The sequence below is a fragment of the Astatotilapia calliptera genome, chromosome 22, assembly GCF_900246225.1.
Source record: "Astatotilapia calliptera chromosome 22, fAstCal1.2, whole genome shotgun sequence".
Classification (NCBI taxonomy): Eukaryota; Metazoa; Chordata; class Actinopteri; order Cichliformes; family Cichlidae; genus Astatotilapia; species Astatotilapia calliptera.
Genome location: NC_039322.1, coordinates 4,296,833 through 4,312,386, shown reverse-complemented (window position 1 = coordinate 4,312,386; position 15,554 = coordinate 4,296,833). Strand labels below are relative to the sequence as shown.

Below are 15,554 nucleotides of genomic sequence, written 5' to 3'. Positions count from 1 at the left end.
AGGCCACAATGTACTGCACTTTTAAACATGTATGCAGTGTTTACACTGACAGAATTTAAACAAAGTTTGGATGCACAGTCTAAGTTTGAAATGACTGACCCATGAATAACAGTATATGTATTTATATACAGTTGTACAAAGCATTAACCCCTTCCTATTGTGCAAAAGTGATGAAAAATATGGTGTAAATGGGCACTACCATATAAAACTGCTGACTTGTGAATCTATTCAATAGTGACTGGCGTTTAGAGATCCTTTCTGTAGAGGACCACAAGGGTCACAGAAAAGGTAATAAAGCATTTCTTTAAGTATTAATATGAATATTACAACTATGCAATAATGCATTTGATTTATAAATAAGGAATTAATCTGGAAACAGACTAAAATATAAAAATGTACTTCATAAATATAGTCATGTGAGTTAGAACGTTTTCACAGGACTCTCTGCAGCTGTGTGAAAAACTATGCTCACCCCACAATTCAAGAGCTTGTAGAACCACCTTCAGCAGCAATAATTTTTTTTGCTTGGATTTATGAGTCTGTCACATCGTTTTGGAGGAATATTACCCATTCTTCTTTACAGTGTTGCCACATTGTGTAAATTGGTTGTAATCATAATCTGTGAACATCATAGTCCATGAAGACTGCTGTCTGACCTCATCTGACCAGACCTGTCCATCGCCAGTCCAAAAAAAAGTGTCTCAGAGCCGATTCCTGATGTAATCACACACCAAGAACTGAATTAAACGGGGGGGGCGGATTACTGACTGAAAAGATGTAAGCTGAAGCTTTAACTTGCTACGCCTTCTTTTTTTCATGCCAAAAACACTTTTACAACATGGTTTCACCATAAACAAACAAATACAATAGCAACCAGGTGACAAAAACAAAATGTTGATAATCACGCCCCTTTTACAGATGATGATTCGCAAGAAACCTCAGGAAAGTTTTCTGAATATTTAATAAGGCGAGTAGCGTTTGACTTCCTTCAGCTGCTTTCTAAATCAAACCTACACCCTTGCCCACAATGTGAGTGTGCAAACAAATCCATATGCCCACAACACGAGCAGCGCAGCAGAGTAAACACACAGTCAAACACACCCACACAGGCAATAGGCAAGAATAATACACTATAATAATAACTTTAATTGAATGCAAATGAGGCACCAGGCACACAGCAGCACTTCCATGACGCGCGCACACACACACATGTTGTAATGTTATGCAGCATGCACCCTAATGATATCTTTAATTGACTAATTAACATTTCACACACTTGGTGTGAAAACACACACATTCACACACACAGTGACACGCAAGGGACTTGATGGCTTACGGTGTTTGAAGGCAGTTTTTTTAATGGAGTGTAAAGCGTATGCATGCACGCGCACGTACACGAACGCTCTCGCGCTCACATACACACGCGCGCGCTTTATTTATTCTTGAGCATCATGCTGGATAGGATACGGATTTTGGGCAAGAGGTGGATGTGAGCGTGGTGGCGGTGGTGTGCTGGATGTGGTCGCGGCCGGACAGACTAAAACCTGCGCCTGGCTCTACCCGGAACCATTATGCAGACAGGAAACAACCATTTTAAGGCCAGGAGCATCCGAGGAGCCGTCGTCTACAGAGGGGGGGGACACCTAAAGCTGACACGGGGCGGAGAGCAACCAGCCGGGGAGAAAAGAGGGAATAACACGACGGGAACAAAACAAAGGCTCCGTGTGAGGGAAGAGGAGCAGTGAGCCACTCCAGCTGCATGACTCTACTGTCACACAGACAATGGACTTATCGGGGCAGGCCAGCGGAAACAGTTTTTGTTAGCGAGAGAAAAGCAGCCCTCCCGGGCCGATGGAGAGCCAGGCCTCTCACTCCGCTTTTCCCTGGATGAAGAAAAAGGCCCCGCTGACAGGCTTTAGGGACCCCGTTCTCGCGGTGCACAGCCACCTTCGTGTGTTCACATTTTTACTTCCTTGGTTCTGAGTCTGTTTTTTCGCACCCAGACGTCGCATGCTACGAGGTAAAAACAAAAACAAAAGCCGTTCTCAGCAGGACTGTGTCGCCTAACGAGCTAGCTGCCGAGCTAACGGTCCGAGCTAAGCTTTAGCATTGCTAGTTGTTGGCTAGACAACCAGGGGACCTCATTTAGCATCACCTTAACCTACTTTAAGTAGTGTTTTTTAATAATTAAAACTATCGTAATTAAAAAATCAATTTAACTATGTATATGTTAAAATGCGAGTAAAACAGCGAGACAATGTTGTTGTTTTTTAACGATTAGAGCAGGATCACTAGTTAGCTAGCTGAGGGATTGACGGATGTTAGCAGAGTCTGGCGAGTGGCTGGAAACGATTATTTCCATCAGTCTGACCCACTCGGTCATCGGTTCATCTATTCCAGATTGTGGACCTGAAGTCACCGGTTTTCCCCGGACTGTCCTCCCCCCTCATTCAGCGCCGTGGTCCAGCCAGCAGGGTGCTCCAGATACAGACCTGTGGATCAGCCGGTAAGATGCAAGCAGCATGCAGTCACCCCGCTCTCAATTAAGGCTCTATAGTCTTATTCTTGTGTCAGCTACATTAAAAATTGATACGTTAAAGGAGATCAAAGTAATTTAAACTCTGCAAAAAATCTGAATAATCTTTGCATGCTTTTTTTGGTGCAAATTCTGGTGCTCGGTTTGCAACTTAGAATAATTACGCGTTTCTGCAGCGATTTATTTCCTATAACTGGATTTAAATCTTAAAAACAAAATGTTTGCTGCCATGACATTTAATAAAATAGGTTTCATAAAAATATTAGGATGCTAGCCTCCCTGGTACTTAACGTTGCAAATTTCTCCATAATGAAAAAGTTAAAAAAAAAAAAAATATATAGATATAGATATATAGATATATATAGATAGAGATATATAGATAGAGAGAGATATATATATTAGGGCTGCCACGATTAGTCGACTAGTCACGATTATGTCGACTATTAAAATCGTCGACGACTAATTTAATAGTCGACGCATCGTTTGAAGCTTTGTAAGATCACAAAGGACACAGGAATGAGTAGTAGGATTTAAGAGTGTAATAACGGACTGAAACAGAAGATGGCAGCACTGCATGTACAAGGATGCCAGCTGCCATTAAACCCCGAAGAAGAAGAAGCTGTGTCCCAGAATTCATAGCGCAGCCCAGCGCAGTTGTCAACAATGGCGGCAGCTAGTTAGTTTTAACTTTACTCTTATTATTCTTTCTGGGTCACAAAATAAACCTTTAACATATTTTCAGGCGAGAATGTAGCTGTGTAAACCTCAAATATCTGCTCAGTTTATCAAGACACCACGTATTTTCAAAAGCGCTCCGACGTTTTCGGAGACGTCTGTTACCCACTAGCTCGTTAGCTAGGCGGGGGCAAGGCTAACTAGAGCCGTGAGAACACCGGACTCCCGGCAAATCGTTTTCAAACCCACCGCCATCTTTCGCTAGTCAGGTTAAACATATATATATATAAGTCACTTAGATAACTTAAAAATGTTATTGTTTGGCTTTCTTTAGTATTTTATTTGTTCCTGAGTAAATCGGTTTGGCTGAGATTAAAGTTATAGTTTTTGCACAGCTAAAACTGTCAAGCAGACAGCTGATTATCAGAAGCTGGAGAATATACTCCGGTGTCCTGTTATATTTTAGAAAGCAAGGAGTTTATTAAACTTCACCGAAACAATCTGCAAATTTCATTAAAAATTAATAAACTACCATCTTGTCTTTATTTTTAGTTAGCACAAACACTTCAAGCTGTAAGCTAGTTGTATAAGACCAGATGCTGCTGGTGCAATAAGCTGTACGCTGTACCTCCAATGGATGATGATCTGATTAGTCGACTAATCGCAAAAATAATCGGTGACTAGTCGACTATCAAAATAATCGTTTGTGGCAGCCCTAATATATATATATATATATATATATATATATATATATATATATATATATATAAAAATAAGGCAGTAGCAGCTCCTAGTGTCCTTTAAACAACTGATGCTCGTGGAAAGAAACACCCACTGTAATAATGCTTTTTATTACTTGTTTATATCCATTATGAATAACTGGACCTGGATTTTTTTTTTTTTTTTTTTTTAATGCTTCTTTTTTTCTATCCACCATCTTTCCTTTTACCTCCTAACAGAAGTGTACTTTGGATGCATATTTTTGTTCAATATCTAATGTTAATCTATTTGCTTGAATTTTTGTTTAATTGGGTATAAAGGGAGACAAAACTTAAGAAGTAAAAAAACAAACAAAACAAAACCATTAAATTTTAAACATTAGAAATGGCTTAAATTGCTGCTATTACTGCTGTTTCTTACCGCATTATAAGTATTGTGGTTTTGGGGCTGCTGGATGACAAAATTAACCTTTTAATGACAGCTCCTGCTGTGAGATGTTTGTGATGATATTTTCCAGAAGACATTTTCTAAATGCTTTCCTTCAGCAGACATTATTGGTAATAAATGCACTCAGTTGAGCTCTTCCTTAGTAATGCCACCTGATGATAGACGAAGCAGTGCAGTCTACTTTGCATTGTCACGGGAATTTGCATGTATTGACCCAGTGAAGCAGAAAACATGTAAATATGATTTTTTTTTTTTTTTTAATCCTAATGTTCCGCCAAATCTGTTTTACTTTTCTGGAGATAAATATTTAACTTTACCAGTTCACAAATTTTAAGATTTTCTGGTGTTGTGGTTGCTGTTGCATTTTTTATTTTTTATTTTTTTTTGCAGCACCATTATGGCATTTTATGCTTTACATTGTTTATAGCTCTCTATTGTATGTTCCTCTGAGTTTTGTGCAGAATAAGAGTGAAATGAGCGTCCACCACAAGTGCACAGAGCCTGGAAAGCCTGTGTTGACATACAAATCTGATAACCACCAGTGGGATACCTGTTATCTCTGACCTGGGTTTTAGCTGTTGTTGAACCAAATAACAGAGAAATCCTGACTACGTTGAGCTTGCTTCATAGTATTCACCCCAGATACAGGCAGTTTTTTTAAATATTTTAGTGTAACATAACTGATTGAGTGGAGCCACTAAAGCATGTTGCTCAAGTTCTTACATTCAGTAAGAATTTGTCCTTATGAATGTAAAAGGCCTTCATCAAACCACCTGTGTGCATAGTTAAAATGTGAAAGAAAATGGTATATTCTCTGCTCCTATTAACCAGAGGTTTGTTTTTATTTTGAACAAAATATAAATTGACTAATGAACACTATAAGCTAATGTGGATTTAGAAATCTTTATTTAAAGTAAGTAAACTAGCTTTTCCTATTTATTTTGGGGAGCAGTGTGTAGGGACGGTACCTCAGGGTAGCCGTTCAGTGGATTCGAACCCTCGACCTTCCGATCATGGGGCCACCACTCTACCTACTGAGCTATCCCTGCCCCAAGTGCCTGTTATTTTCCATAAATGGATAAAACAGGATTTTGTTTTGTTAATGGTCAGTGTGACATTTAAACATTGCTGCTGTTGCTAGTTGGTGTCCAAAATACTAGTTGGTTAAACGTATTATTTTATTTACGACACCATTGTGGTTGCAGCTCACTTAGACATCTGTCCCTTGTTTCTGTCATTTATATGACTAGTAAATTAGTTACCAGGAACATTCTCAACTCCGACCCTTGCCTCTGGCTGGATACTGAGTGGGGTGACAGTAAAAATCAAATTGAGCGTACAAGTGGCTGAAATGCATGCCGACACTTTTAGCCACCCAATTACAGTCTTCAAAAAGAAATGGCACACACTTATGCCTGGATTATGGACACTGCATTGGTTGTGCTGCACACCAACTGTTGTTACAACAGTTTTATCACAATTTATACTGACAAGCAACGCTTGCTGGATTTGCTATTTTATTTATGTATTTAATTTTAACTGGATACTCTCATCTTTTCAAATTGTTGCAGCTCTGAATCTGAGCTCCTGCAATGATATATCACTGAAATTAGGGGTGGGGGGAAAAAATCGATACTGTGTAGTATCGTGATATTTTGTTTGCTAATAATGTATCGATACAGGGACAGCAGAAATCGATATTTTGTTACAAAAAAAGTTTTTGTGGACTGGAACTCTGACTTCAGAGCATGTTGATCCTTTTTCTGAGCAAGAATCCTTCACTGTCCAAATGTGTTTAACTTTTTTTGGCAGCAATAAACATGTTTTATTTTAAGTTTTAAACTTTTTTATTTAATGTAAAATTATATTTTGTTTTAATTTACTTTCAAATTCTTCAGTTGTTGAATGGGCTGCATAGTTTTCATAAATTGCATAGTTCAGAATAGCTATAATTGTACCAGATGGTTGCATTCAGTTAAGTTGGACTAGACTGTAATACAAACCGTTCAGTTTGTCAACAATAAAACTGACTGAAATGAGAGACTGAGTGTGAGACTTTGATATTAGATAAAATGAATATTGATAAAGTTTACCTTTATGTACAGAATCTGAATATCGCAAAGTATTTTTTTTTTTTAAATTGCAATAATATCGTATCGTGGGATGTATGGTGATTCCCACCTCTAACTGAAATGATGGTAAAGACCAAAACAACTGTATACTCTTGCCTGCAACCCAGGGTTGAATTGCTGTAGTTTTTTACATTGCTATCATTTGCATAGCTTGCAGCTGGGTAATCTTCATATATTGTGCTGAACACAGAAACCCAAAGACCATCGGCCCAGTTTCTGTTTGGGTGGGGAGGCAAGATTAGGGTTTAACAAAGAGCCTCCCTTTGGGAGAGTGATCGCTACCAAAAACATTTTAAGGACCAAAATTAGATTTATTTTACTAATAAGTCTCATTATTGTTTGTAGCCTGGCTGGAGACACAGAGCATTTGGAAATTATGCTTTGTGTGATATTTTCCACTGTTGTAAATACATTGAGCATGTTTTTGAATTTCATCGTATTTGTTGTGCATTCTAGGCTTTATGTGAACTGGCATGGGATTGGAATTGGCTTTGTTATGTGTTCCTTAGCTGTGAGAACCCCCCCCGGTATTTGATTGAGTTTTGCTATAATCGAGCAGACCTACGTCGGTGCTTCTTTTTTTTTTTTTTTTTTTTTTTTTTTGTTTTTGGCTTAGACTGTTAGACTGTTAATGACTGTTTTCTTAATTTCACAATTTGCATGCAGCTAAACTGAATGCATGATCATTATGCTTTGTCTGTACAGACAACATACAAAATCCTTCCTGGTTTTATATCTGACTGTACACAGATGTGACAGCGCATATAAAGACGTTTGGCTTCTGTGGTTTCTGTTTCAGGGGAGTCTCATTCACATCGAGCGCTCACTGCAGAGCTAGAAAAAGGTCAGAAATAAAAGCAGATTTGACCCTAGTTTTAAAACCCCCCCAAAACAAAACGAAGTATCGGACAGAAAATGCGATGCTGACACAGGAGAAGTAGCGACTTGAATTATTTAGGCTGATGTTTTGGAGAGGTTGAAATGATGGCGGGTTGTTGCATGCAGTGAACGCGAGAAGCATCATTAGTTAAATTAAAGAGGGTGTCATTATTGTTAGATTATGACAGGAGTGTCATTTTGCTGATGTTTTTGGCAGTATTAAGTTGAAGAATGAAGAAAACTGGTGTTTCAAACGATACAGCCTCAAATATTTTCATTTGTGTTTTTTTGAGATAAATGAATATGAGCGAGTGCACTTTGTCCTCTTCCTTTGTTTTTATGGAGCTAAAATATGTTTTCTCCTTTTTAAAGGAAAGCATATCAGTAGGTTATTGATTTATTTGCTGTAATTTACTTCAAGTCAAGTGCTTCTTTTAGGCTGTCATGTTGCACATGCAAAATTCAAATATCAGACAAGTGCTTGCTTGGTTCATTTTCAGTCTATCTCTCCTTCTCCCTTGTTGTAAATCAAGCCCCCATCCCCCTTTTTGCATCAGTGCCCACCCTAAAACCTCAAACTCACTCACAGTTTAGATCAGAGTGAACTAAGATATGATGGAAACTAAATCCATCTAGAAGAAGTGAAAGTTGTAAAAGCTTTCTGAAGGTGAGGCTGTGGAAGGATCTTTGACTCTTCTTTGCAGATGCCTTTGTCTCCAAGGGTCTCTAATCCAGTCTGCTTCTGGAAATGTTGTTAGATTATTGACTTCGGCTCTCTGTTTCTATCCCTGTGGCTTCCATGCAAATGTCTAGAGTTCAGTGGTGCCTGGGCCTCTCTTCACTCCCTGTTTGAACCCACAAACATCCCACAGCTCTGGGCCTACAAGGACTGGCAGTCGTCCTTGCCAGACAGATTTCACAATCAAAAATGCTCACTAGCCTGAGCATAACCTATCGGACAACACTGTCTTCCACTACCTTCATATCTTTTTGTATATGTTTTCATTTTGAGTTGTATTTAATGTGAGAGGAAATCCGCTTTAACAAGACAGAAATCACACTAAATAATGTCACAAAATAATTAGGATTGCAATTTTTGTTATAATGGAGCAGGTCTAGTCTGAATTGTACAGTACTATGTTGTGTATGTTGTGACGTATTGCATTCCTTAAGAGTTTACAGTATCACATCAGTATCACGTCACTCCATACAGAGAGAGAGAGAGAGAGATGGGCGTTTTGTGTGTGTGCATTTGTATGTGTTGGAAGTCATTTTATCCAGCAAGAGGTGGACAGGAGCCATCTCTGAATTCCCAGTGAGTCCCAGTAAGGGTGACAATTCAGGGAATTTGTCACCCTTACTGGTGTCTCTAAATTGCGAAATGGTACGGTTCCTCTTATAGTATTAAATTTTATTTTAAAAAAAATTGCAGGCTGACACACATAACTGGAATATGTCCTAATATTTGATTGAAGTAAATATTACTGTGTCTAGGCAGAATTATTAATTCATATTACGGTTTTAAGGGTTTTTGTATTACATTTTCTCTTAACACACATACTTACACTGTCACAAACAGAAGAGAGAGGAAGTAGAAGTTAACAATGCTGAGGCAGGAAAAGAGATGCAAGACTGAGAAACTTTTAAAAGTACATCAACAGGAATTGAAGCAGCAAGTCACATAAGAATTGATTTCTGAAAGAAAATGCTCATAATCAGCTCCTGTTGACCCACAAGTGATATTTTGGAACATGTAAACACATTTACTTCTGGTAATTTGCTCTTGTTCTGTGAAAATGTTTAGGTCTTAAAGTTTGAATAGGGAATGATGTGACTCTTTGTCTACGTGATCTCTCCAAATGTGCCATATTTTTATTTTTATATTTAGCTCAAATAGAGAAGACTCTGCTTCAACCAGACAAAGGCTTTGAGTTCTTGATTAATAAATAATTGGAATGGTCAGTAATCAAAATGGCTTCTTGTTCATTTCCTCTCCGATTTCAGTTGTAATGCTGATTATTTGACTGTAATGTTTATCTGCAACACAGACAGGAACCATTGAGGATTGATGATTTCTATCCTGCTTACATTTATTTCTCTGGATTTCCATGTTTGGCTTATCGCTTTTCTGCCTGCCAGTAATGATTTTTTTTTTTTTTTTTTTTTTAACTAAACACTGTGATTGGAACTGCTTTCTCACACTACAACAGAAACAAATTACAATCTGGTTTCACAGCTTGGCCACAACAAGGATTTAAAGGAAATCATCTCCTGAGAAACTCAAAGTTACAGCAGCTGCGGAGCTTTAGGTTCACTGGGTTCGAGCTTGATGAGATTAGAAAACCAGCTGAAGAAAAGTTTACCTGGTTGAATAAACATTGAATGCAGTACGCTTTCCAAGATTTCCAGAGTTGTGCAAAAATAATTGTAGAACAGCTGCTTTGATCCTCTTGAGTGGATAAAACAGGAAGCCAGTGACCTGGTTTTTACACAGTAAAATCAGTCTGCTTTTCTAAAAACACTAAAAACTAGAGCTACAGAAACAAACAGGTCATCTCTTCACTGCCAAAAAACTATCATCAGGGTAACATGAGTGCAAATAATCAGTTCTGAAGCAAGAGACTGATACCTGCGAAAATTTGTTTGTCCTAGCTGTATCAAGTTCCACACTGTAATTGCTAAGGGAGAGGCACTGAGGGCAGGAAAAACAATATGTTGTTATTGTTTAATTTATACAGAATTACTGACATTATTCTTTTTGATTGTTTTTGTTCAGGCTCCTCGAAGATCTCCTTGACTGGATGGAAGGCCAGTGAAACAATGGTTCAGCCTGCACAGAAATAACGGACACACTCCACTTTATGGGACTGCTATGGAACATTCTAAAGAAACACTACAGACTCTGTTTTCTTTTTTATTATAGTTTAGTATATTTATGACTTTTTTTCTTTTTTTTTTTTAAAGAAGCATTTGACGCTTCGCTCTTTAGCGACACATTCATGTAAGGAAAATCAGGCTCTCGGTGGATTATCGTGGCCTGTTGGACGTTAGCAGGACTACTTGTGAAAATCAGACCGCCGCAGGTTTGATAAGGGCTCACTGCTGTTTCCAGCAGCTGCAAACGGGTTGTGCCACCCCTGAGTGCATTGTCACAGCTGCATTGGGAGATGTTTCAGTTCAGCAAGTACCCCATGGACATTTTAGAAATGCTAAGTGGACACCAAGCCCACCAGTTCAAAGGCCTTGGATTAGAACGACAACTGAGCCACCAACAGCAAGTGCAGCTGCAGCACCAGCAGCAGCTGCAACAACAACACCAACCCTGTGGTGACACATCTGGAAGCCTCTTGTCGGGCCTCGGCCTTGGGTCCCTCCAAACCTCACGGAGCAATGCTTTTGCAGACTCCTCATCATTGTTTGCCAAAATGAGTGCTCCTCCTCCATCCATCTCCCACCAGAGCCAGTCGTCCACGTCGTCTCACAGCTCCAGGAAGTCGAGTAAGATGAGCAGCAGTAGCAGCAGTGGCAGCGGGAGCTCCTCGTCGGGGTACCCCCAGTTTCTGCGGCCTTTTCACCCTGCTGAGGCAGCGCTGGCTCAGGAGCAGCTCCACTCTGGGATGGGACGTTTCGACTTTGGTGGGAGCAGCAGTGGAGGAAGCGCAGGAGTCATTGGGGGGGTTGTCACACCTGCACCCCCGCCTCCCCCGCTCCATCCAGGTCTCTCTGTGCCCCAGCCCTCTTCTGGCCCTTCTTCCTCCTCACCCTCACCCTCCACCTCTGCTTCCGGCTCCAACAACCCCTCTGGTAGCACTGCGGTCCCCTTAGTTGGCCAGTCCGATCCTCGCAGTCTCCACCAGCAGTTCAGCTGCATGCTTGCTGCTAATCAGTACTTCCTGTCTGGTGTTCCCACCAGCAGCAGCCTAGAGCAGTTCCTCGTCCAGCAGGGCACTCACAACCACCTAGGTTTGGGCCTCGGGCAAGGCGCCTCAGAGTCAAACTCAGCACTGGCTGCCCCTCCTGCACTCCACTCCTCCCACAGCCACACAGCTCCACAGCCTCAGCAGCAACAGCAGCAACTCACCCCACACGCCTTATCTCATCCACACAGCCACACTCACCACCCGCACCCTCTTCACCCAGCCCCGCAGCCGGCCCCACTGGGCGGTTTTGATTTCCAAGGCATTCCTGTCCTCTCCTCTAACCAGATAGCATCGCTAATGCAGCAAGAGGCTGGCCTCCCCCTCCCGCTGCCCCTGCACCTGTCCCTCTCTAAAGATGATGGAGCAAAGTCTGTAGACAGCTCGTCTACGTCAGGATCGAGTGGGGGTAGCAGGAGAAAGAAGGCAATGGCGGGTTATCTGCCCCAGAGGAAAACGGACAGTAGCAGCCACAGTCACAGCAGCAGTAGTGTTAGCAACTGCCACAACAGCAGCTCGAGTGGGCACAGTCAGAGCTCCTCATCGGGCCTCGTAGGAGGAGGAGGGTCTGGGGGCGTCAGGCTAAGTGGAATCGGAAGTGAACCGCAGCATTCCTCTCTCCTCTCACCGTCCTCGCAGCAGCAACAGTCATCCTCCACTGTGTCCTCCTCCTCATCTGTTCCCACCTCCTCAAATCCCACCTCTGTGCTCGTTGCCAACGGAAACCAACAGCTGTCAAAATCCCAAGAAAATCATAACAGCATCTCATCAGGCCAGACAGAACCAGAACCCCTTTACCACTGTGGTGAGTGTGGTAAAACCTTCACCCACCTTTCGAGCCTACGAAGGCATCTCCGCAGCCATGGGTTGACACCAGAAAGCCAAAGCAGGAAGTCAGACTGTAACTCTCCCAGCCCGGAGAGGATATTCTGTTGCGGCGAGTGTGGGAAGAGATTTAAAAAGAGAGGTCACCTCATCCAGCACAGTGTCACCCATTCAGAAAACCGGCCTTTTGTCTGCAGCATCTGCCAAAAGTCCTTCAACCGTCGAGAGTCACTTACGAGACATGAGAAGATCCACGACGAGAAACCTTTCCGCTGCCCGGCATGTGGGCGTTGTTTTCGTGAGAGCACCTCTCTCCTGAACCATGCCGCTTCAGGTGCTTGTGGCAAACCTCCACGCAGTTCAAAAAACAGGGCCAGCAGTGCAGGGAGTGCATCTTCCAACCCTAGCAGCAGTAAAATGGAAAGTAGAAGTGACAGCGTAGGGATTTCAAGTGATGGGGCAGCGATGGCCAGTGACAAATATGCAACAGATTATTCCAGAAATCGCTACCAGAGCCAGTCGTCCTACAACAGCAGCGGTGTCGACGACTACAGACGATCCCAGCCTTCATCTCTGTATCCCCCAGAAAGCACATTAGCCAATGAAATGACCAACCAGACCCTCCGGAAGGCCCCTTTAGCCCCAACTCTTCACCCCCACCCACAAAGTCAGCAACATCACCACCATCAACAGCAACAACAGCCGCACCTTCCACTATCTTCCCTATTGGATGATTCAGAAGATGAGGTCACCAGCAGTGCAATGTCAGCCATCGCTGCTGCAGCCGCCGCCTCGTGCGATATAAACACAGAAAGCCGGGAAGGAGAGAGGAGGGATATCATTGGAGGCCTATTGGGGGGGTTGGGGTTTGGTAACCTAGGTGGACCGTCATCCACCTCCACCCTGAATGGTTCCACCATGCCGCTGACCCACCCCAGCCAGCCGCACACAAAGCCCAGGAGGCCGCGGAAGCCCAGAGAGAAAAGGGATCCCAATACCATCGTCAGGAGGAGGAGGAGCCCAGCACCGCCAGGCGACGGATCGGAAAGGCCGTACGGATGTCAGATATGTGGCAAACGCTTCAGGAGGGCGGAGACTCTGAGGCGCCACAACCGTGTCCACACAGGGGAAAAGCCTCACGCGTGTGACGTCTGTGGCAAGATGTTCCGTGAGCCTTTCCACCTCACCAAGCATCTGACTGTACACTCGGGTCAAAAGAACTACAAGTGCAATCTTTGCGGGAAGATGTTCGCCTACGCTCAGAGCCTCGTGAGACACGGGAAGCTGCACAGAAGAGGAGAAATCGACAACCAGGGGAGGAGAATAAAAGGTGCTGCTGCCGCCATCAGCCAAGTCGCCAACACAGGGAACTCTGACTTCTTCTCCTCCTGCTCTCAAGGAGAAAAGTCTCCAACGTCTGGCACGCCATCACAGAGGCTTTACACCTGCACAGTTTGCTGGAAATCCTTCCGTCACTATTTCCACCTGACAGCACATCAGCAGACTGTCCATGGCGGCAGGGTGGGGCTGGAGAAGTCTTTTCGCTGTGAAGTGTGTGGCAAAGCCTTTGCTTATTCTAACAGCTTAGTGCGGCACAAGCTGTCTCAGCATGGCATTGACCGCAACGGTCAGCGCGTGAATCAGAACCAACCCTCTGGATACTCCCCGCTCTTCTACGATTCTAATTCAGCTCCCAACTACGCTGCTTCCTCCCACATGCCACAGGGGACATCCGGACAACAACCAAACCCACAACAACAACCGCCGCCACCACCACCACCACCACCACCTCCTCCTCCTCCGCCACCCCCACCACAACAGCAACAGCAACAACAACAACAGCAGCAACACCCGCACCCTTTTTACTACCGCCCAAAAAACTACCAAAAGCGTCATGGGCAGACAAGAAAGCACCGGAAGAAAAAACGGCGAGTAGTGATCCACAGCATCATGAGGGACGGAAAGCTGGTGGGCGTGCCCCTGAGTAAAGACACGCGCAGGAAGCTGATGATTCTGAGAAAGAAGAGGGGCAGACTACAGGCTCAGCTCAACAAAAAAAAGCTCCTGGCACAGTTGAGGATAAAGGGCAGTGTAATGAAGGTGAAGTCATGGTGCGGTGGCGCCGTCAGGGTCACGGGGCTTACATCGATGGACGTCCCCATCAAACGCTTCCCCTGCCCCATCTGCCCAAGCACCATGTATGCCAAGCAGGGTTCTCTGCTGGTCCATCACGCCATTAGGCACCCACCTAGGAACTCAGGCCGCCATGCCCGTCTGCGGTGCCAGGTGTGTGAGAGGCGCACCAGTTCGTTATACAAAGCCTTGAAACACAGGGGCCAGCATCTTAAACAAGCTGCATTCCAATGCCACAAATGCCGACACAGTTTTTGGAACCCGCGGCTACTCGCCCGCCACAAGTTCTGCTGCCGGGCGACCACCAGCAGTGGGGGTGGGAGCTGGGGACTGATGAGATCTCCATCGTCAGATGATGAACATTCACCAGTCCAGCTGCCAGTCCCAGGTCTGGTCCAGCCTGAGAGATCAACGGTTCTGACTGACTACAGTCAGTAAACAATTTTTTTTTTTTTTTTTTTTTTTTTTTTTTTAGATTAGATTGTTTTTGATGTTTATTTTTTTTAAATAATCCAAGAAGAAAGCAAGAGCTAGCAAGTTTTTAACAAAAAAGAAAAAAAAAAAGGTGGAAGTATGGGGTTTAGTGTAACTACAGTAATAACCTCGAGCCTTCCTCCTGTGTACAATCCTAACTTACCACAGCAACGGTGGTCGATAAATTAAAGTGGACTTCAAAAGGCCCAAAATCAGAACCACCATCACAGGCTGTTTCCTCTTCCCCAAAGGTGAAGGAACTCAAGACCACATGACTTTAGTAGCATCTGTTATTAAAAACAGATTCGGCTTCCTGTCCATCATGTTTCTGTTGGTTTGTTTTTTTTTTTTTTTTTTTTTTTTTTTTTTTTAAATCCCCGGTCATCAGTGTTTGGGCATAAATGTGGATTGGATGCCTTTTGTAGAGGGGATGTATCTCCGGTAGTAGGGATGCACCGATATTAAACAATTTGACCAAAAGAAATGCAGATTTATACCTATATATATTTTAGTGTTTATTTTTATTTATTACACAGCTCAACTATGAAACAAAAGTTTATTTTTATTTTTTCCCCTGTAATTATGTTCTGCCAGGTTTGACCACCAGGGGGCACAGTTTTATCGGTTGGTGTTTTCAGTTAACTTTTGATATTTTCTCAAGTGGAGGGATGGGTGGATGTTTGTAATGAGTTGCCAGGTTACATGGACTCACTGCACCATCTTGTGGCGATAGAGGAAAGTACTAAAAGCCACTTTAATAACTTTAATAAGTGGCTTTTAGATATAAAATCTTTTAGATATACAATCACTTTTTTA

At 42.8% G+C, this 15,554-nt stretch overlaps 1 protein-coding gene across 1 annotated transcript; it reads left to right on the top strand.

Annotated features, from left to right (window-relative positions):
• Positions 1–1,364: 1,364 nt before the first annotated feature.
• On the top strand, positions 1,365–14,731 carry LOC113014811 (uncharacterized). The gene is made up of 3 exons (XM_026156558.1): positions 1,365–2,020; positions 2,401–2,506; positions 10,166–14,731. The coding sequence occupies exon 3, from the start codon at positions 10,557–10,559 to the stop codon at positions 14,700–14,702; it is 4,146 nt and encodes a 1,381-aa protein (XP_026012343.1). The 5' UTR covers positions 1,365–2,020; positions 2,401–2,506; positions 10,166–10,556; the 3' UTR covers positions 14,703–14,731.
• Positions 14,732–15,554: the final 823 nt, after the last annotated feature.